The sequence below is a fragment of the Pteropus medius genome, unplaced genomic scaffold (assembly GCF_902729225.1).
Source record: "Pteropus medius unplaced genomic scaffold, Ma_sr-lr_union100, whole genome shotgun sequence".
Lineage (NCBI taxonomy): Eukaryota > Metazoa > Chordata > Mammalia > Chiroptera > Pteropodidae > Pteropus > Pteropus medius.
In genome coordinates, this window is record NW_024349569.1 from 491456 (window position 1) to 515530 (window position 24075).

The 24075-nt window shown below is 35.5% G+C and overlaps 2 protein-coding genes across 8 annotated transcripts in view; one reads left to right on the forward strand and one right to left on the reverse strand.

Moving 5' to 3' along the window:
* The window catches only part of NPAT (nuclear protein, coactivator of histone transcription), a 52118-nt gene extending 41316 nt beyond the window's left edge, over window positions 1-10802 (reverse strand). For both annotated transcript variants that reach the window (XM_039883169.1, XM_039883168.1), the window contains exon 1: window positions 10645-10802. In XM_039883169.1, coding sequence (XP_039739103.1) covers window positions 10645-10681 — 37 coding nt within the window. In that variant the 5' untranslated portion in view covers window positions 10682-10802. The remainder of the gene's footprint in view (window positions 1-10644) is intronic.
* Window positions 10803-10933: 131 nt separating this feature from the next.
* The window catches only part of ATM (ATM serine/threonine kinase), a 125271-nt gene continuing 112129 nt past the window's right edge, over window positions 10934-24075 (forward strand). For 2 of the 6 annotated variants that reach the window (XM_039883162.1, XM_039883166.1), the window contains exons 1-6: window positions 10937-11316; window positions 11578-11752; window positions 15545-15646; window positions 15731-15843; window positions 17034-17179; window positions 20205-20369. In XM_039883162.1, coding sequence (XP_039739096.1) covers window positions 15575-15646; window positions 15731-15843; window positions 17034-17179; window positions 20205-20369 — 496 coding nt within the window. In that variant the 5' untranslated portion in view covers window positions 10937-11316; window positions 11578-11752; window positions 15545-15574. Of the gene's footprint in view, window positions 11317-11577; window positions 11753-11806; window positions 12095-15544; window positions 15647-15730; window positions 15844-17033; window positions 17180-20204; window positions 20370-24075 lie in introns of those variants that run through there. The other 4 variants (XR_005657342.1, XM_039883165.1, XM_039883163.1 and 1 more) reach the window with 4 other exon arrangements.

Here is a 24075-nt window from a genome sequence, read left to right on the forward strand (position 1 = left end):
TCTATAAAGAAAGGCCTAGAATCAAGTGGCCTCATTGGTGAATTCTACCAAACACTGAAAGAATCAACACCAATCTTTTACAAACTCTTCAAAGAAAGAAAAAACCGAGTAGAGACCTCCCTTAACATATCTGAACCCAATAATAACCCAATACTAAAACCAGAGACATCAAAAAATAACCCAAGACATCACAAGAAAACTACACACAAACTTATGAAAAAGTAGATGTAATAATTCTCAACAAAACACTAGCAAACAAAATCCAGTAACACTTGTTTATAATAGAGATGAATGATTATATAGCATGACCAGTGAGATTGTGCCAGTAATGCAAAGTTGGTTCAATAAAACAAAAATCAATGTAAAATACTATATTAATAAGAAACCACATTGTTATCTCAATAGATGCAGAAAAACCACTTGACAAACTCCAGCACCTTTTCATGATAAAATCACCGGGAGTAGAAAGGAATTTCTTTAACCCAGAAAAAGCATCTATGAAAATCTCACAACTAACATCATATTCAATGGTGAAAGACTCAAAGCTTTTCCCACAGGATCAGGGACAAGATAGGGATGTCTGCTCTTGCCACGTCTATGCATCATGGTGCTGCAAGTTCTAGCCAGGGCAATTAAGAAAATGAAATAAAAAGCATCCAGACTGGAAGAGAAGAAAGAGTTAAATAACTACTTGCAGATGATATGATATTCTATATAAAAAATTTTAAGAAATCTATCCACACACACACAGAAAAACTATTAAAGCAAATAAAGGATGTCAGCGAAGCTGCAAGATGAATATGAAAAATAACTTTTATTTCTATACACACGTGCAATGAAAAATCCAAAAATGAAATTAAGAAAACAATTCCACTTACAATAGCACCAAAAAGAAGAAAATACTTAGGAATAAGTTAAACAAAAGTATGACCACACTAAAAACTGGGAAGCAACACTGAAAGATGTTAAAGAAGACTAAGTGGAAAGATATCCTGTGTTCATGGGTCAGAACAGTTAATACTAGTAAGATGTCAGCACTCCCAAAGTTGATCTACACAGTTAACACACTCCCTATCAAAATCTACCTTTTGTGCAGAAATTAACAAACTGATCCTAAAATTTATGCAGAAAGACATAGGACCCAGAGTAACCGAACAATCTCGAAAATAAAAAAGTTGGAGGGCTCACACCCATTCCAAAACATACCACAAAGCTAAAGTAAATCTAGGCAATGTGTTACTGGCATAAGGACAGACATGTAGATCAATGGAACAGAATGAATTGTGCAGACATTTACGGTCAATTGATTTTCAGAGTGCCAAGTGAGTTAACTGAGAAAAAGTATAGTAGTTTCAACAATTGGTGCTGGGACAACTAGAAATCCACAAGCAAAAGAATGATCCTTACCTCACACCAAATACAAAAATGAACACAAAATGAATTTAAGAGCTAAAACTATAAAACTCTTAGGAAAAAAACAAAGGTTGTAAATCTTTCTTTTTGACCTTGGATCAGGCAATGGTTTCTCAGATACGACATGTGAAGAACAAGCAACCAAAGGAAAAACAGAAAATTAAAAACTTTTGTGCTCCTGAGGATACTAACTAGAAAGTAAAAAGACAACCAGCAAACAAAATAGAAGAAAATATTTGCAAATCATTTATCTGATATGGACTAGAATCTAGACTATGTAAAAGACTTACAAGGCAATAAAACACAAACCAATTAAAAAATGGACAAAAGATTTAAACAGACCTTTCTCCAAAGAAGATATACAAACTCCTAATAAGCACATGAAAAGAGGCTCGACTTCATCAGTCATTAGGAAAATGTAAAAGCAAAACCATAATGAGATATAACCAATTCATACCCACTAAGATAGGTAGAATTAAAAGACAGACAGCAGTAAATACATATACTCCTCGACTTACGATAGGGTTGTGTCCACATAATCCCAATATGAGTTGAAAATTGAAGTTGAAAATGCATTTAATACACCTAACCTATCAAATATCATAGCTTACCATAGCCTACCTTAAACATGCTCAGAACACTTACATTAGACTACAGTTGGGCAATCACCTTGGAGTTTCAGCTCAAGAGTAATTGCCATCCTTTCTCACCAGAAGGAGATACAGGGTGTTCCATAGACATAATGGGATGTGAAGACACGACAACCAAAAAAATCAGGGTACACTGTAGACTATCAGTTTTCTACCTGCATGCCATGATCACGTTAACTGGGAGCTGCAGTTCACTGCTGCTGCTCAGCATAGCAAGAGAGTACCACACTGAATATTGCTAGCCAGGGAAAAGATCGAGATCTAAGTACAGTTTCCACTGAATGTCTATCACTTTTGCACCATTATAAAGTTGAAAATTGTAAATGGAACCATCATGAGTCAGGGACTGTTTGCATTGCAAAAATATAGAGAATCTGGAAACCTCATATATTGCTGGTAGGAACATAAAAATGGTGCAATCACTTTGGAAAACCACTTGGCTGAGTTCTCAAAAATATTAAACATAGAATTACCATATAACCAAGAAAGTCCATTCCTATGTATATATCTAAGAGCATTAAAATCATGTCCAAAAACTTGTACATGAATGGTCATAGCAGCATTTTTTGTAATAGCCCACAAGTGGTAACAACCCAAAAGTCCATCAGTGAATGGAAAAACAAACTAATATAGCTATACAATGGAACATTATTCAGGCATAAAAAGTTTACTAAGTACACTTGCTATAATAACATGGATGATTCCTAAAAACCGTTAAGTTCAAGTCAGACACAAAAGGCCACATGTTGTATAATCCCATTCACATGGAATGTCCAGAATAGGTAAATCCACAGAGACAGAAGGTAGGTTGCTAGAGGATGAGGAAAGTGGGCAACTGAGTAACTGTTAACAGGCACAGGGTTTCTTTTTGGGGTAATGGAAATGTTCTGGAATTAAGGTAGTGGTGATAACTGCACAAAATTGTGAATATACTAAGAATTACTGAATTTTACACTTTGTGGTATATGAATTCTATCTCAACGAAAAAAACATAATCCTAAATTCTTAACATGTAATGAGGTTCTACTTGTTTTGCAGCCTAATTTCTTTAGTCTTATGTCTTGTTATTCCATATCTCCTAGCCAATGTGGTCTTTCAATTCTGCAAATAAATGAATGCTCTTATTTCAAGGCACTGTATACTCTACTCCTTTTGCTTGGGAAGCTTTATTTTTTCCTAGCCTAGCTATTTGTGACTCATTCCTCGGGTCTAGTGTTTCTATTACTAGAATTTTTTTTTTTTTTAAGTTCTTTCACTATGTACCATATTCCAATCACCAGATACTAGATTCCCTTATATTGCCTTCATAGTATACTTAGCTCAGTGGTGGTACACTAGTCAATAACTATTAACTACAGTAAGCCTTCACTTAACATTGTTGATAGGTTCTGTCTGTGACTAAGCAAAATGACGTATAATGAAACAAATTTTACCACAGGCTAAGTGATATAAACAAGAGTTAAGTTGATGAGCTGGCATCCATCAACACTGAATGAAATGTTATTTGAGGACCTGCTGTACTAAAGCAATTATTTCTAAGGTTTCTTCCAACTTAAAAATTTTAAGGTTCTACTCTTTTCACCTGAAACCCTATCTTTGACCAAGTCCTACAAGTCGAAAAACAAATGAATGGGCCCACAGAGTCAATAAATAAGGCTATAAAAAGGAAAGAGCAAGGAAATTGTCTCCTGTTTTTAGGCAATGCCCAAGCTGGGATTTGGGAACCAACTCACAACTTTCTACCTTTGGCTGATGAGTTTTCCAACCTCTTTCTAACTAATGCTATAGGGAGAAACAAACAAATGTAAAAATAAAAAAACCAAAGACGCTGTCCTTTGGAGCATGGGAAAGCATTCAGAAATGAGAAGAAACCTTTTTTTTTAAATCTCAGATACTACTACTTCAATATCCCCGTCACTGACAATGTGAAATCACCTCAGTCGTGAAATTAAATGGATATAGATTGCTATTTTTTTTTTAATTTTTCACAAATAAAAAACCTAGCATAAAACTGTAAAATTAAAGCCAGGTAAAAAGAAATCATTTTTAAGATGGCTGACTTTCTGAGTTATGTTATTTGGAATAAGTCAGCTGCTACTAGTATTTCATGAATATAGAAATTTAAAATATGTATAAACCATCAGTCATCCTGGAATCAGGGCAGTTGGAGCTTTTTCTATATGTGCTTCAAGATTTACGTTGAAGACCTCAGATAAATAGGTTCTATTCATGGTACAGAATTTTGAAAGCACAGAGTTTTTATAACCACATGGTACAGAGTTTTTATAACCACTAGGAGTTTCTAACAGACAGTGGTATGAAATCTAATTCCTTAAAGTAGATTTGATTTTCTCTAGACCAAGCATTCTCAAAAATTTCACTCAAGGGGGTGAAAATTGGTACTGGGAAGGCAGTAGAACAAAGAAAATATCACTCTTTTTATGCATAAATCACAGATATACATACAATATATAAACCGCACATTTGTGATATTTAAATTTCATGTGGGAGGGGTGATTAGGGAAAAAAATGTTTAAAAATATTCCTTAAGGGTGTGATAATGAAATAAAGGTTGAGAACACTTCCCTAGACGAAATGTAGTGATATGCAGTTAACCTTTCTAAGAAAATATGGCTATTTGTGTTAGCATCCCCTAGGAAAGAAATCATCACAGATTATATAGTTTATGCTTATCAAAAGACATTATACTTTCATAGACACTTGAGAAATGACTGTTAAGTGGCTAGATTACTTCTAAAACAAGTGTTTAAAAGTTATACTACATCTAAAAATAACAACATATGAGATATATAACTTCTGCTCTTAAAAACATGCCTCACTTTAGGCAATCTAGAGTTGCCATTTTAGATTAAACTTATTTTGCTTTACCTTTGCCCCAGAAGTTCCAAAATAATGTGGTAAAGCAATAATTGACTACATTCATGTTCATTTATCATTATATAACCAGTTATTTGCCTACAAAAAGCTTATTTATCATTAAGCCCTGATTGTAACCAATCCTCAACCATAATAGGGGAAATTTTCTGTACAAATTATTCTAAATCTCAAATGTTACAATGAAAATACAAACTAGGGACCAATTTTCTCTTATTACAATAATACAAATAATTACTCTTCAATTAACATTAGTTGTTTCTCCTTTTTATTCCTAAAATTAACTTTAAAATAACTATCGTTTGTGTAAACTTCTGACAAAGACATTCAAATAGGTAAGAAAGTATGCCAGGGTTTCCTTTTTCTCAATACTGCCTTCTGCCTGCTTTTCAGTGGCTGTAGTAATGAGTAACGAAATACACTGAAGGGGAAACATAACTGAAAAAGAGAAAGATAAAAATTCTAACTATATCAAGGGTATTCAAATTTTAGGAACTAGGGTGCCAAGAGTCTGGCTTCTCTTCTTCCTATTTATAAAGATAAAAAGAGAGGTGCCTGATTAAGAAAGCAAGAGATAGCAAATCCTCTGACCTGAGAATATCTTCACATAATCTAATAATCCACCAGAAAAATCAGTGGTTTAATGATCCTAAAAAATATAAATACTTCTTGGGAAGACTTAACTTACGGTGCCTTATATTACTAGATCCACAAATAACAAAGTCTCTGTCTATAAAGAAGTTATGATCTACTAGGACACAGAAGATATACTACACACAAATAACTAAGACAAAGCAAAGGTGGTAAAACACTAGGACTTACTTCAGGAGAGGGTAGAGACTAGAAAAGTATTACCAGACTTGGAGAAAATTATGCAGCATTTCAAGGAAGAGCCTTGAAGGATGGTTGAGGAATTCCAAAGAAGCGGATAAAAAGCATATATAAAGAGCATGTTTGGGGAACATGCCCAGTTTGGATGAAGCACAATGTATATGCCAGAATAGGTGGAGATACAACTAAAAAAGACAGAATGGCTAAGAATAAATGGGTAGAAGACCTTAACAGGTATTTCTCCAAAGAGGAAATACAGATGTCCAGTAGATATGAAAAGATGCTCAACGTCACTAATCATCAGAGAAATGCCAATGAAAACCACGAGATATCACCTCACATTTGTCGGAATGGCTATCATCAATAAATTAAAAAACGAGATGTGTTGGCAAGGATGTGGAGAAAAGGGAACCATCATACACTGTTGCTGGGATTGCAAACTGGTACGGCTACTATGAAAAACAGTCTGGAGGTTCCTCAAAAAATTAAAGATAGAACTACCTTTTGACCTTGCAATTCCACTTCGATTTATCCAAAAAAACCAAAACACTAGTTTCGTAAAGATCTATGCACTCCTATGTTCATGGCAGCGCTATTCACAATAGCCAAGATGTGGAAGCAACCTAAGCACCATCCACAAACAACTGAATAAAGAAGATGTGGTACATATATAATAGATTACTTGGCCATAAAAAAATCTTACCATTTGCAACAACATGGATGGACCTAGAAGGTATAATGCTGAGTGAGATAAGTCAGAGAGAAAGATAAATACCATATGATTTCACTCATATGCAGAATCTAAAGAACTAAATGAAAACATACTCACAGATACAGAGAACTGGTGGTTGCCAAAGGGGAGGTAGGTTGCAGGGCTGGGTGAAAAAGGTGAAAGGATGAAGATGGACAAATTAGTAGTTACAAAACAGTCAAGGGGATAGAGTAAAGCATAGGGAATATAGCCAATATTATTGTTAATGGCTGTGTGTAGTGCTAAATGGATGCTAGAGTAATTGGGGGATCACTTCATAAATTATATAAATGTCTAGCCATTGCACTATATGTCTAAAACTAATATAAAAATATAGACTGGGTAAGGATCATAAAAAGTTATGTCAGCAATGACATATTATCATGAATAACATGAATAAATAGAATCTGAATGAGAGGTATTCAGTAGACAAAGGAGAATGTCATGATCACAGCTGCACTTTTGTATTTATTAAATATCTATAATGTCTTGGTGATATAAAGGTGAATAGAAACAGTGGCTCTTGACCTTTTGGGGGTGTGCCAGTCCCGGTTCTGTTTGCCTTTGAATCTATTCTCTGCCTTTCTCCAACTCTGTACTATATGACAGGAAACCTGACCCCATACAGGCAATGTTTCCTAGGCTCCAGGTCAGCTGGCTTCTGGCTGGGTTCAATAAACGGGAGGGACCAGTGTGAGACTGGAGGGCAGTTGGAAGAAGCCGCATTTTTTTTTCCTCTCATTCCTTTTCTGCCTTGGTAGAATCTCTATGACTACTGTTCTCTCACCAGATAAACCTACCTTCCATATTCCAGAGTGAATCCAGCTTCTGGGTTGCCTCATCTCTTCTGTCCTTCTGACTACCTTAGTGACTTTCAGCTATTGCTACCTTCTGAATTGGCTTAAGCTGTTTGTCTTCTTAGCTTTTCCATCATCAGTGTAACCAATTCCTTCATTAAATCTCTCCATGTTAAATACTCAGATTGGTTTGTTTTCCTGAATGGACGCTAACTCATGCAGAAACAAACCAACCTATTTAGGAATTTAAAGAAAGTTCTAAACACTTGATCCATAAAAATGGCCCCAAATGCACATAAACCTTTATAGTTTTGGGGAGCCCAGAATTCTTGAAGCCTATTAATTCAGATTAAGAATACTGAATAAGATAAAAAGATAAGTTTCAGTTTGGGAAGATGAAAAGTTCTAGAGGAGGATGATGGTGATGGTTACAGAACAATGTAAATAAACTTAATACAACAGAACTGTATACTTAAAAATTGTAAAATGTTTAAATTTTGTGTATATTTTCCACACACACAAAAAGTAAACAAGTTACAATAGAACATGGTAAGGGTATAACAGAAGTAATGTTCAATGGTATGGGAACATTAAAGGAAAAAACACTAACTGTACCTGCTAAAAGAGGTTTCAGAGATTATATTAAATCTGAACCTTGAAAATAAGTATACTAGAAAAATACTGCAGAAGGAAGAGAATAGATAGGAATATTTGGAGAAACTGCAAGTAGTTTCTTATACCTGGAGCACAGCATAGATGTTGAGAAGTTGAGATGGAGAGGCACACAGGATCAGTTCCACAGGGCACTAGTGGCCCAGTGGCAATAAGCAACTTTGATGTATTTTGGCCTGTGCAATATTTAACGAAATTCCAGAAAGTTAACAGCTGGTTATAGCTGAATAGCAAGAGCTGTTTGAGTAGTGAGATACAAGTCAGTGTAGTATGCTGAAGAAGGAAAGGTAGGTGAGGAAGTAGAGCAACTATGTGAAATTCACTGTTCTTTGAATAAATTTAACTTATCAAAGGATGACAGTATTAGAATGTGAGGTGGGGTAAAAGTGAAATGTTCGATGTGTGTGTATGTGCAAGGGTAAAAAAATCCTCATTATGTAAACTTTAAGCGTTTACTTCTCTATTCTTAGCATGTGGCAGTATCTGGAACATACTAGGCATTCAAAGATTTGCTCAAGAAAATATCATGAAGAGGCCGACAACAGAGAAGGATGAAGATGGGGAGAGGGTGCTGACAGAAGAAACATGAGCAAATAAAACTGTTAATATTTAAAGCCACTAAATTTTGGAATTATAGACCTCTATGTGTTGATGTGAGCTTCAAGATATATAATGCTAAATGAAAAAATGCAAGAGCAGTGAATGTGGGGAGATTTTTTTTTTATTACATATTCTTTTGCACAACTTGAAATTCTTGGTAAGTGGATAATTGTTTCAGCTTTGAAAATAGGTATAGTGTGAATGAATGCATTAGGCAGATTTTGTAACAGTAAATAAGATGAAGACTACATATTGAGAAGCCATAACACAAATCCAAAAGAGAAGTAATCGGAAGCATATTGCTAGGATATATAGCAATCAAAATGGAATGTGAGTGACAAAACTAGTTTAGATAAGAAACGACTCTGGAGTTTTTATCCATTGGGAAAAATTTGGAAGTCAAGCATAGCCACTGTTTGTGAAGAATAAAGACTCACAAGTTGGTATGAATTATTCCAGTTAGAAAAACATATTGCTTTTTTAAGATGAGTGGTTCTTTAACTGCGGGTGATTTTGCCCTCCAGGGAACATAGTGGCAATATCAGGAAACATTTTCATTGTCACAACTGTAAGGGGTGAGGAGTGGGGTCCTACTGGCATCTAAAAGATAGAGGACAGGAATGCTGCTAAACATTCCAGTGTACAGGACAGTTCCCCATAAATATTTATCTGGCAGCAAATGTCAGTGCTGAAGTTAAGAAACACTGTTGAAGACTGTGGTTACTGAAGGATATCTGGATTACCAAACTGCTAAAACTCAAAAATTCTTAAGCAAACACTGCATGGAAGGAAAAAAAGTATGTCAACGTTATCGTGAACACTGAAAGTCTACTTTAAATTGGTTTACATGTGAGCCTAATAAATACAACAATTACGAGATAGCTTTTTCTCATAGATACAGATGTAGGTTAACTGTTGATATTCAATTCTGATAAAGTGGGCAAAAGAATAGCCAAACATTAACAAAATATTAAACAAGCCATTAAATTAGTTTTTCCAAAAATGGATGGTGGAACCACTACCCTCTAATATTTCCTGTAAAATGTGTGTATCAACAGCCTGTGCACAAACACTATTTCTTTGGACAAGAATGAGTATTTAAAAAAAAAAAAAGACAAATGGGTTTTTTAAAACAAAACAATGGTAGTAATGGCTGTGGATATTGCGGTAAGTTTCATCACAGATGTTTAGCATTTACTTTCAAAGATAACGCAAACGATGTCTGTAAATCATTGGCTCCAGTTTTGAGCTTTATGCGGTTCTCGTTCCCAGCAGTACAATCCTCGTTATTCTTTCAGGGGACAAACAACAACAAAACCCGTTTTCCACACAGACGATATACCCTGACAACTGGCCGTGGAATTCACCCTCTTCAAAAGGAGGAAAAACTAACCAGGACAAGAAAATTCATCTGGAAGGCGTATTTCCTCTGTGAAATATTTTGCTAATCGAAATAGAAATTGCTGCTCTTTTAAAATATGCAACTGGCATTTCGAACCTCAACACTGGGTGACTTATTGCGGGGGGAGGGGAGAGAGAGGGAAGAACACCCATTTGCCCCAAATTCGTAGTTCGAAGGGCGACTTATGAGAAGGGCGTCAGGAAGGTCTTTCTACAAAGCTGGGTGGCTGGGGAAGTCCTTATTCTTCCTACTTTGGTCTCAGCCTTGACAAGGAAAAGTGTGCCCAAGGTTGAAACACACGTAGCCCGTCCGTCACGTAGACAATCTTCCTTCAAGGGTCCCAATTAAGTGTGCAGGCCCAACTTGCCCTCCGAATCAGGGCCTCGGTTGTTCCAGCCCGAGCTTCTCTTCAGTCCTCCCCTCGCCACGCAGCCTCTGAGGAGAGAAGCATCCACACACAAAGAGGCGAAAGTCCCCGAACCACCGGCTGAAGAAGACTCACTGCCAGGCTGAAGTTGTAGGTGGGGAGGCAAAACCCTAAAGCTTCCCCACCCTGGGAAAGCCTTCGGTCCCAAAGGTCCTTCGGCCCGGCTTAGCTGGTCCAATATCCCTCCCTCCCGCGTCCGAACTTACCCAATACCAGCCGGGCTACGTCCGAGGGTAACAACATGATCCAAGCTGCAGAAGGAACCGCAATAAGACACAAGACTCAGGAAAAAGCCAACACAGCGACAGCTCCTGCGCCGCATCTCCCGGTTCCACTGGCGGCACTGAACCCGCGGCAATTTGTCCCGCCTCTTTCGTTCCACGCCAGCCAATCGCTTCCGCGGGAGAAAGAAAGGCGCCGAAATGAAACCCGCCTCCGTTCTCTTTGGAACTGTCGTCATTTCCGCCCTCATATTTGGAGAGGTGGGATTAAAGGGAGGCGAGGAGGTGGGCTGCTTGCCCAGGAGCGCGAGCCAGAGGGCAAGCAGCAAACGCAAGGGCGCACGCCATTGGTGGGCAAGGCGCAGGCGCGTGTCTTCAGCGGAGCCCAAAATTTTGGGGGCGTGCGTGGAGCGAAGAACCAGGGATGTTGGCGCGCATGGGCAGACGGTGCCCGGGCGCCGGGTCAGTTAATTTCTTCCTCCCAAGACGGGCGCTGCGTGGTCACGCCGGATTTGACCCGGAAGCGGGAAAAGTGCGTGAATAGCGGGATCGAGCGGCTGTAGCCGCAGGCGGAGGCTGGTGAAGCGGCGATTTGGGTTGCATCCTTGCAACTTGAAGAGATTACGCTTTGGCTGTCGGAGCTGTCGGAGTCCATCGGTAGGGGCACGGAAGCAGTGCTGTCGGGGTATTTAGTGGTATCCGAGCCATTCTGTCCTAGCCCTCAGGCGCCCAATCTTACGCACTGCTGTCGAGCGGCCCTTTACTCCTCTCTACACGCTATCTATCCCGGCCTCTCCGAGCCACTAGCGGTTTTAGCCATGAACCTTTTTCTAAATGCCCTAAATTGAACCCTCTTGCGCGTCCCGTTTTAACTACATGACTAATCATGTTTTACTCCCCTCTAATAATTTTAATCAGCGAGCATCCGTTGAGGCTTAAACTTACGGTCGCCTGGTTAAGATTACCGGCTCTGGACTCACACTGCTCTCCAGAGTTGGAATTCTGTCAGCTGTGTAACCTCGCTGTGCTGTCTTCCTTGTGATAATCCTTGCCTGTGGTGGCATTCGAGAGCGTTCGCTGCTGTTTTTACCAGGTACAGATAAATAAAAAGACTAACAATTCCGAATGGTAACGTGATAGAACTGTGATGGTACAAGGATCTGAATGAGGTTCTGTGGAAAGTCAGCCTGGGATAATTTTTTAGTTTGTGCTGAAACTTCGCAGTGTTAGATTGCCCACAAGGATGGGAGGAGCCTTCTACACAGAAGGGGTAGTGCGTATAAAGGCAGAAAATGTAGAAGGTTCTTGAAGCTCGAAAGTGAAGTTGGATATTAAATGAAATAGATTTGGGCATTTCAACATGATGAAGACATAGAAGTGGATGAAATCCCACTGAGAAAATACAGAGTGAGGAGAAAAGTATGTCCTTTCAGAGGTGGGTAGAAGAACGAACATCCAAAGAGATTTATGAAACAGGAAATAGTGATGATAATCACTAATGATAACTTTTTGGGCATTTGCTGTGTTCCACATACTGTTAAACGTGTACTTAAATCTTGCAATAACTTTTTTTTTTTTTTAGTTTCAAGTATACAGTACTTTGGTTAGATAGACATTAATATAGTTTACAAAACAATCCCCCAATTGCTTTTTCTCTCCTCTGGCTCTCCACCTAGCCAATACATTAATGCTGACTGCATTCTCTATGCTGTGTTCCCCATCCCAGTGACCATTTATCAACTACTAATTTGTACTTCTTTAACCTTTCACCCTGTTCTCCTAGCTCCCTAATCTTCCTCCGCTCTGGCCATCACCAGATTATCCTCTATATTCATGAGTCTGTTTTTGATTAGTTTGTTCTTTTTGTTCCTTAGAGCCTGCGTATAAATGAAATCATATGATATTTATCTTTCTCTGACTTGTTTCACTCAGCATAATAACTTCTAGGTCCATCCATGTTGTTGCAAATGGTAGGATTTCATTTTTTTAATGGCTGAGTACTGTTCCATTGGATATAAGGACCATAACTTGTTTCTGTTGATGGGTATTTAGGTTGCTTCCATATCTTGGCTATTGAAAATTGTGCTGCCATGAATATAGGGGTGCATAGATCTTTATGAATTACTGTTTTAGTTTTCTTTGTATAAATACCCAGAAGTGCAATTGCTGGGTCAAAAAATTTTTAATTTTTTGAGAAACCTCCAGACTGTTTTCCATAATGGCTGTACCAGTTTGCAATCTTACCAACAATGTAAGAGGGTTCCCTTTTCTTCGCATCCTCACCAACACTTGTTGTTCTTTGATTTATTGATGGTAGCCATTCTGACAGATGTCAGGTGACATCTCATTGTGGTTTTCATTTGCATTTCTCTGATGATTAGTGACTTTGAGAATCTTTTCATATATCTATTGGCCATCCGTATTTCCTCTTTGGCAAAGTATTTGTTCCGGTCTTCTGCCCATTTATTAATTGGATTTTTTGTCCTTGTTACGTTGTATGAGTTCATATACATTTGGATATTATCGTCTTATCAGATGTATCATTAGCGAATATCTTCTCCCATTTACAATAACTCTTTAAGGTAGGTTCTAGTATTGTTATTTTATCATTGAGAAAACAGAGGCATAGAGTGATTATCTAACTTGCCCAAGATTAGACAGCTTGTAAGTAGCAGGAGCAACATTTGAACAAGTAGTCTGACTAAAGAGCCCATACTCTTACCACTAGAAAAGAATGGCATGCCAAGGGCAGGATTATATTTAGGAAGATGGGATTTGGCATCATTGTCAGATTTTGCAGAGGTATCAACTTGGTTGAGATCCAGAATGGATTTTTGGATTTGGTAATTCAGAGGCAATTAGGAAATATGGATCATTTCAGTTGCATGTTGAGAGTGGAACCTAAATCGTTCTGAATTAATGTATTAATTGAATTCAACTTATCTGCTGACACAGGGTAGCTGTACTACTTTCTAGCTCCTTTAGTTTTCTTTCAGTTCCTCCAACATACCATGTGCTTTTCCGTCTGAGGACCATTGGGCTATGCTAGTTTCCTTCCCTAAAATATTGGTCTTCAAGCTCTATTTGATTAGCACCAGTTCATTCAGATTTTGGCTTTATTGTAACCTCTTCTGAGACTTGTTCCCTGACAGTTTATCAGAAATGATCCTCTTTTGTACTTGTGTATTTGTTTCCTTTGTGTCATATATCACATTTTGGAATTATGCATTGATTTATCAGTGTACTTGTTTATTGCCACTGTTTCCCACTAGTTATGACTCCAGGAGGATAGGATTTATGTCTTATATGTCTAGATCCTTCTAACATGGTACCTAGAACACAGCAGTTGCCCAGTAAATATTGTCGTAAGTATCAGTGAATGAACATCTCCTATTTATATAGATAGCGAACTGTTTTGTTTTTTCGAAAGTAATATTTGAGAAATGGAAAGGGAAAAGAACAAGCTCAGAAAAGCCACAGCTTAATAAAGAAGTTTAGAGCTGCCTCTTTTTGGAGGTGTCATATGTTTAGTAAACATGCATTTTTTTTTCACATTATAAATAACATCTTTAATGTATTTAGGAATAAAAATGGCTGTCTTTATAGTTCTTTGGATATTGCTTAAGTGTTTTCATTGGTTGGAATCCCAATTTTATTTTCCATATTGATTCAATCAAGAAGGCTTTAAACAAAGATTGAGCAAGAAGGGGGACAAATTCTAGATAAAACCGTAAGGAATGGAAAAATAAAAATTGATAGGCCTGTCCAAATGAAAAAAACTATCAAGTAAATAACATTCTGTAACCTATGGCAGAGTTAAAGAGGTAATAGGGGTCACAAGAACCAATGAATACAAGAGAAATAGAGCTATCTGCTAATGAAATATTAGGTAGTTTGCTCTCACTGAGAGTGTTTAAAGAGAGAGCATTAATTTTGTAGGAGGGATTTCTTCCTTTGTAGGAAGATTGAACATGGTCTCAGTTCCTCCCAATTTTAAGATTCTGTGAGATGAAACGGGCAGAGGAGCATTTTATCTTGAAAGATCAAGTAGAATTTATATGGATGGATGAAAAAAGGACTTTCCTCATCTTTTTTCCTTGAGATATATGTACATGTAGATATAAAAGCATACATATGAGTGTATTTCTTTATAAACAGTCAGATAAAAATGAAGCCTCTTTTTGTAAAAAGGCTCAGAAACATTAAAAAAATGCTTTTCTTATTAGATTTTTCTTAAGATTATCAAAGGAAGATTTGCTTGTATCAGAAAACTTAAAAAGAAAACTATTGCAGTGGCATTAAGGCAGAGTATAGTTGACCTTTGATATTTGCAAGGGATACCACTGTAGCATATAATTTCCTTCATTTTCCTCCTGTTTTTATGTATTAAATGAACTATAAAGGCAGTTGAGATGAAGGTGCTAGGCAAGGCTTAGTAGCTCTGATAACCTGCATATCTATTCGAAAGCATAAACACTTTAAGTTTGACTCAGTTAAATGATAAGTCATTACGTATAAGAAAGAGTGCTTTTAAATAGTTCAGATGGTCAGTGTTAAATCCTGAAGTGCTCTTTCCCTATTCTTTGCATGGCTATCTTCTGTTCATTATGTTTCAATTTAAATGTCATATTTCTTAGGTCCCAGAACAATAAAGTAAATAACATGTTTCATATTTTAATCCTGCTTCTGTACATGAAGCACTCATTTGCATGTTGAAGCTTTGTTTTGTTATATTCTAAGAAAGTCTCATTTAAATATGGAAATGTTAATAAAAATTATTGTGCCTTTGATCATGATATGCCTCTAGTTGTACAGGTAGATCCAACTATATATTAAAACCATAGTCTGAAATAATTTTATATATGTATTTTTTTTTTTTTTACAGACAATGATCTGTTTTCTGAAATTCTGAACTATGAGTCTAGCACTTAATGATCTGCTTATTTGCTGCCGTCAACTGGAACATGATAGAGCTACCGAACGAAGGGTAGTAAATTACTTAAATTCAGTATTTCCTTGAAGCAAGCATGTGGTTGCTAATCCATTATTATGTTCTTTTTTTTATTTTCAGAAAGAAGTTGAGAAATTTAAGTGCCTGATTCGGGATCCTGAAACTGTTCAACATTTAGATCGGCATTCAGATTCCAAGCAAGGGAAATATTTGAATTGGGATGCTGTTTTTAGGTATTCCATTCTAATTTTTTTACTATATTTTTCTCTCATTTTTATTTCTGTTGTAATTTTGTGGGTGTGTGTATTTAGATCTTATTTATCTTTGTTCTCTATATAACGTGTCTTGCATGTGAAGTTGGGGTATAATATTTATCTGAAACAATTTTTAAAAGATGTTTATATAGACAAAATTAACGTTAAATTATTTTTCAATAAAGTGTCTTAGATATGTCTCAAGATTAGAGAATTCCTTTCATATCTTTAAAATTAGAGAATAAAATTAAGTTATAATAAGTTTTATTATTTTGACATCTTTAAATATTGCTCTAAGTAACTTCTAGGTGTTATAATAAAAAAAATAAAATGAATTTTAGATTCCATATGAATGCAATTAAAAAAACAAAACTTAGGCATTGGAAACATACAATTGATTGCTGATACATTTTTACATTAAGACAGTTTTTAACTATGAAGTATATTTATATCTGAAATAGCTTATAAGACTTTGGAGATATAAATAAAATATTTTAGTGTAGAATACTGAGTAACTTGAAACAACATTTGCAGTCTAGAGGAAGTCTGAGTATTTACTGTTCCTGTGTTTTAGAATAGGTAATCTATTTGATTTTTTACCTCTTATTTGGTACTAGATTATTAGCAGTTTCAATGCAGATAACATGATAAATGGATGCTTCTTTTCCTCAGTTACTTAGTTTGTTTCAGATACCACCAATATAGTTATTATCTAAAGATGAATACTATTTTGCAAAAGCTGATTAGGTAGGGCAGATAGGCACTTGACACTTCCAATTAATCATGAATGCCTTCTAAGCAGTCTTCATTTAATTGCTAAAGTCGTTACCAATGGCCTAGGAAAGAGGTAGGTCATGTATGGAATAACAGAAATAGGTGAAAGAGAATTGAGAGCCCTTACTAGCACTGCAAGCTTTCAGTGATAAAAAGAAAGCAGACAGTAAAGCAATAGAAAATCATAGAGGTTACAGATCAAGAGCTTTGCAGACAAGACTTTAAATTGACGTTGTGTGGCTTATGCCTTGATAAATTTATTTCATTTAGCCGGTACATTGATTGAAGCAACGTGGTTTAAAAAATACTCTTTATTATGGCATGAAGGACTTTTCGAAACTATTATAATTTAAACATTTCATGAGTTTCTGAAATTCCATTTTGGTTTCTTGAAGATTTTTACAGAAACATATTCAGAAAGAAACCGAATGTCTGAAGACAGCAAGACCAAATGTGTCATCCTCAGCACAAGCCACCAGGCAGAAAAAGATGCAAGAAATCAGTAGCTTGGTCAAATACTTCATCAAATGTGCAAATAAAAGTAAGTGCTGTGTTATTTATTATAAATAATTGGCTTAATAGGTTATCGTTGTATGAGTTTGGTCTGAATATGGTGAAATAAAAGTTGAGCACTAACTCTAATTTCTAGTACATATAATGATTTTTAATATTATAGGTTCAGTATTTGGAGGAATTTATGTAGGCATAGAATGATACAGTCTCGGGTTTGAAAAGATTAAAAATTATTATTTCAACTACCCATTCTTCTTGGATCCCTTCTTTATGTCCTTAGCACTTAAGTAGCTATAATGATTAAACATACCTTTTGAGACTTTATTTTCTATCTTCGAATAGCTTTGAGAGAAAAACCTGTCTTTTTGTTACTGCTTCTGTTTCCTGAGATAATACAGAAAAATTCTAATCAATTTTTCAGTATGACATTCTTTAAGATATTTGAACTTAGCCATGGTATTTCCCCTAACTGCTCTATGCTGAACAGACCTATTTCCTTAAGTACATATGACCTGATTTTTGTGTCACTTTTCTGAATATTCTTCAGTTTAATTACCTCTCTCTTAAAGAGTGGGACTCCACCTCGTAAGGTATATTCTGATTGGTACAGAGTGGAGCAGGACTTGACATTTTTTATTTTATTCTTTTACTAATTAATTCTAAGATCACATTAGCTTCTTAGCAATCAGAACTCACACTTTAAACTAACACTGTGCTTACTGTTGATCTAAAAAAATACTATTTATTTTTTTGCTCCTGATGAGCTACATATCTCCCATTAAATTTGTACACTCGATATTTTGAAGAGTCAATCTTTCTGAACCATAATGCAGGATCTAGTAGGCTTATGTAAGGAAATGGGCTTCATACAATGTTGAAAAATTAGAAGCAGAAATGTTTGTTTCGAGACTTTTGGGCTCAGATTTTATTCTTCATAGATAAGGATGTAGCTTTGTGATATCAAGTTTAGTTTAAAAATCAGAAAAACCCAGTGTTAGTAAACATTATTAAGTAGAAGGCCATAGATTGTTCGTGAGTGATATTTCAGAGTAGAGATATGAGACTTGAGTCTAAAAAAACGTGGTTTAGCAAAAGTTTAGTGTTTCAGCTCCTCTGTGATGGCAGTTTGTGTGGATAGCTGCAAGCCCTTGTCAAGGACTCCAGCAGAGACAAAGGAAAGCTGCACTGAAATATTCTACACCTGCTTTTGCCCTGTATGGTAGCCCTGCACTCATTAAAATTTGTATTTTTGGCTACTAACATTGGGTTCTTTATAGATCGTTATATATACTTACAGAGTTTGTGAGTAAGAGAGATATTTAGCCCATTTGTAGCCCACTAGAGAAGTATGCAGTTTATAATTTTGCTTTACAGTGAAAAAAAAAAACCTTTAATTGCAAAATTAACAATGGATATCACATTTTAAAATACACGAAAGTATCAATATGTTGGTTTACAGATATGAGTTGATGAAATTACCAATGTAAGATCATTTAAATGGTTGAAAAGTGGTGTTTTTTATTTAAGACCTTCTTTTCTTTCAAGTTCGACTTTGCAGCTTAAATATCTTTAATCTTAGAGCAAAACCAGAGTACTACTATCATGTCATCTCACTTCAGTTATTTTTTCAAAGGGTTGAGGGTTGATGGGAATTTAAATGCAAGTCCAGACTTCGTCACACTTGCTTGGTGTTGTTATCTAAAATACGATGAAAGAAACAAAGATTAGAAAAAAAAAAGAGGCAGCTAGGAAGGAACCAGTAAGCAAATATTGTTTATTCCTTTATGTTTGCTTCTACACAGACAGCCTAGACATTCTAGAGAATAGAAAACCCAACCGTGAAAAATGTTAAGTTCCATGAGGTTCCTTCGTCTCTACAGCCAACTAAGTTGTCCTTTTCAGGCAGATTCCTTAGAAAGAGTGTCAGCATAATTTTTGAAACATTTCTCAGATTTGGCAGAGGAAGGATATATATTGGGATTAAGGCCATAGGGATGTAGGATTTCATCCTGATATTAATATATTTGGTTAATTCAACAGATGGTTATTAATCATCTACTATAGGACAGTCTCTGGGCTGTGTGTTGGGATACAGAGATTAATTCCTTTCCTTAAGGCTGTAATAATATAACATGTTATAGAAAAGAAAGTGTTATAAAGATTGTAAGAGAGATGTACAGAGGGTAATAGCAGTGGATCATATGATTGTATATTTCATCATTGGCCAGATGCCTAAAATTATGAGATAAGCCTTAAGTAAAAATGATTTCCCAGTTATATTAGTGTACATTAATTTAGCATAGTCTAATACTTCTGAATATGATAGTCTAATAAGAAAATTCTAAACTAGAATATATTCAGAATATAATGACTTGCAGTGACCTACTCATAGCTTATAATAATATATCCATTAATACCGAATTTCAGGATCTCTAATAAAATTGTAAAAATTACGATCTTAAATATTTATGTGCTATATAGGACTTGAAGTATTTTTGCTTTTCAAAGCAAATATTCTCCTTATAATCTTATGTTCTAATAAATTCATTTTTTATAAATAGTATTAAATAACTTTGGATCATTTTAGGTCTAATGCCAGAAATTGTGAGTTATTAAGGATCGAATGAATGGTGGTTTTGCTATATATTTGCACTGGGATTGGTAAACTTTTTGTAAGGGCATCAGATAGTAAATGTTTTTGACTTTGTAGTCTATATAAGTCTCTATTTCTAGTACTCAACTCTTGTTTTAGCCTGAAAGTAGCCACAGACAATGGATGAATGTACATGGCTGTGGTCCAGTAAAACTGTTTCTAAAAACAACTTGCAGAATTTTGCCTATGGGCCATAGGTTGCTAATTTGTGCTCTATGAGAAGGAGGTTGGTTAATAGTAATTTCCGAAAAAGAATTATTTATATAATTTCCCAAAAAGAATTGTTTATATAGTTGTCATTCCTTATTAATTTTTCAAAGATTTATATGTTATTTATTTATTTATTTTATTTTATTTTATTTTATTTTATTTTATTTTATTTTATTTTATTTTTAAATAGGAGCACCCAGGCTAAAATGTCAAGAACTCTTGAATTACATCATGGATACAGTGAAAGATTCATCTGATGGTGCCATTTATGGAGCTGATTGTAGCAACATACTGCTCAAAGACATTCTTTCAGTGAGAAAATACTGGTGTGAAATATCTCAGCAACAGTGGCTAGGTATGTTTTAAAGTTTGTTTTCAGTGGATTTTTCTTTGTGAAATATTTCACCAAAGGAGCAGTTAGTCTATGGCCCTTAAACTATATCACGGTTAAATAGTACTTTAATATAATTAAATGGTTATAGGATCTGATTCTAAATTTACATTTATTATATACTTCCTAAATTATTGTTACTGACAATCTATTAGGTGCCTGCTATCAGAACTGGAATTACAGATTTGAAAGATGCCATCCCCTATTCTCAAGGAATTATACCAGTCCAGGGCAGAAAACAAATAAACCAAAAATTATAATGCAATATAATATAGACATGTTTGAGTACGTAGAGTTCACAGATCAATGATATTTAAATTCAACCATGATTAAAGTAGAAAGAAGAAAACCAAAAGAGAGGTATGTTAGAAAAGTGAAAGCAAGAGTTACAAGTTGGAAGGGATGTGGCAATTTAAGTGTCGTAGAAATGATAAGACACAAGTATTCATTGAATTAGGTAATTAAGAGGTCACTGGTAAGGTATCAAAAGTGTTAGAATATGATATTTAGTACACACTGGGTCCTATATAAAACCTACAGGATATAGGACCCAGTGACTTTAAAGATAAACAGAGTGGTTGCCAGGGAGGAATTTAGTGTTGTTGACAATTTGTAGGTGAGAGATCCTGAGAAGACCACAAAGGAAGGAAGTTATGGTCAGAGACCGAAACGTTTGAGTTTATTATTTCAAAGGTTGAACATTTCTGGGTCTATATGGGTTTAATAGGTGCCAGGAAGGAATCTAGTGTTATTGACAGTTTGTTAGTTAAGAATTACTGAGAGACCACAAAGGAAGGAAGTTATAGTCAGAAAGTGAAACATTTGAGTTTATTGATTTCAAAGATGGAACATTTCTGGGTCTGAATGGGTTTAATGGGTGAAAATGGGATTTGATGGTAATGAAGTGACTTGAAGCCAAATGTCAAAGTCTTCTAATAAAACCACCTGAAATATTAGAAACTCAATAATTTCAGTGAAAAGTATTCAACATAAATTGTGCTAACTAAATTGAGAGACATTTATCTATATTCTTTACTGTCAGTGTATCATTTCAAAATGAGATATATGGACCATAAAAGCATGACCTAATCAGTGCCCTGCATTACACTGTACTGGTCCACATGAATAAAAGGCTTCTAAGCTATTGCATTAATTTCTAAGGTGTCATTTGGGGTTTGTGCTATTGCTTTGAACAGGAGGCTGTATCCCAAACACAGCCCTCAATAAGCCTAGTGATAGCCTTTGGAGAATAGGCCAGTGCTATCTAGGGTACTCCAAGAGGTCTCACCAAAGTGGTGCATCCTAAATATTTAGGATATTTGATGATTTTAGATTAATTAGTACTTAAAATAATGGGTCTTACTGAAACAATGGTAGTCCTTCTTTTAGTCTCTTTACTGTGATTCCATCATCTGACATGTTCTCTGAAATCCTCTTTTTATTTTTAAGCAAACTACTATCACTTCTAATAATCAGCCCTTTTGTTGAATTATTTTTCTAGTTAGCTCCCTTCCCTGAAACCTGCTTCTCTAACGAGGATTCTGCTCAAGAAGCGAAGTTTATGTTCAAAATACATATTTGGTAGTGGTTGTGATTGAAGCTATGGTTACTGATAAGATTGTTTAGGAAGGGATTTCTGAGTGAGGTGAGAAGATGGCCTAAGACTGGTGCAGCATTTCTGTGTAAATTTAGTATCATCTTGTTGAATTCTACAAAAAATCCTGCTGAGATTTTGATAGGGATTACATAGAATCTGTTGAACAATTTAGGAAGAATGGACATCTTAACAATGTAGACTCTTTCAATCCATGAACATGATATATCTCACAGCATAGGGAATGCAGTTAGCATTAATGTAATAGGTGGAGAGCCAGAGAAGAGAAAGAGCAATTGGGTGGATCATTTTAGAAACTATATAAATGTCTAACCAATAAAATAAAATTTTTTTAAAAAGTCAGTGTTTTGTAATTATCAATGTATAGAATTTGTGTGTTTTTGTTAGATTTATACTCTAGCAGTTTGTAAATTGTACTTTTATATCATTCATTGCTCTTATGTAGACGTGCAGTCGGTTTTTGTCTATTGATCTTGTCTTCTGGGACCTTGCTAAAATATTAATAGATCTAAGAGCTCTTTTGTAGGTTCTTTGGATTTTCTATTTAGATAATCATGTCCTCTGCAAATAGTAGAGGATTTTTTCTCTTCATTTCTAGGCCACGTGGTTTTTATCCTTTTTCTTCCTTATATTGGCTAGGCCCTCCACTATGATATATTTAATGGTAAAATGTATATAACAAAATTTACCATTTTAACCATTTTTAAGTTCAGTGGCATTAAGTGTACAATTGATTCTTGAACAGTGTGAAAATTAGTGGTGCTGACCTCCTGCACATTTGAAAATCCACATATAACTACATTGTCGTACAACCATCACCATCTATTTCTAGAACTTTTTTCATCTTCTCAAACTGAAACCTACCCATAAATAAGACCTCTCCCTTCTCCCCTCCCCCAGACCTTGGCAACTGTTCTACTTCGCTTCTGTGAATTTGACTATTCTAGCTACCATCTGGACGTAAAATTATAAAATATTTGTCCTTGTCAAATGGACAGATTTTTCACTTAGCATAAGGTCTTCAGGTTTCATTCATGTTGTAGCATATGTCAAGAATTCCTTCTTAAGACTGAATATTCAATTTATGTACATACCACATTTTGTTTTTCCATTTATCTGTCATTGCACATTTGGGTGGTTTCTACCCTTTGGCTATTGTGAATAATGCTGCTATGAACATGGGTGTACAGATGGCTCTTTGAGTCCTGCTTTCAGTTCTTTTGGGTATAGATCTAGAAGTGGAATTGCTGCATTGTATGGCAAATCTATGTTTACTTTATTGAGGAACTGCCATACTTTTTTTTCTATAAGGGCTGTACCATTTTACATATCCACCAGCAATGTTCAAGTGTTTAAATTTCTCTACATCCTCACAAACCCTTGTTCTTTTTTTCTATTTTTGACAATAGCCATCCTAATGTGAATGTGTGTGAAGTAGTATCTCATTGTAGTTTTGATTTGCATATCTCTGATGACTGATGATGTTGAACTTTTCATGTGCTTATTGGCCATTCTTATGTCATCTTTGGAGAAATGTCTGTTCAGGTCTTTTGATCAGTATTTAATCAGGTTTTTTTTTTTTTTTTTTTAATTGTTTAGTTGTAGGTTCTTTATTTGTTCTGGATATTGATCCTTTATCAGATATATCGTTTGCAAATATTTAATCCTGTTTCATGGGTTGCCTTAACTCTGATGACAAAGTTTTTGATGAATTAAAGTTGTAAATTTGATGAGTACAGTTTATCTATTTTTTTTTTTGCCTGTGCTTTTGATGTCATTTCTAAACAATTGCCAAATCCAGTGTCATGAAACTTTCCCCCGATGTTTTCTTCTAATAGATTTATAGTTTTTTCTCCAGTATGGTTTTGAGTAGGAGTAGTGAGAGCAGACATCTTTGTCCTATTCCTGGTTTTAGGGGCAAGTATTCAGTGTTTGACCATTAAGCGTATTAGCTGTCGGTACAGGTCAAGGATGTTCCGTTCTATTCCTAGTTGCTCATGGTCTTTATCAAGAGTAGATATTGAATTTTGCTAATTTTTTCTGCATCTACTGAGA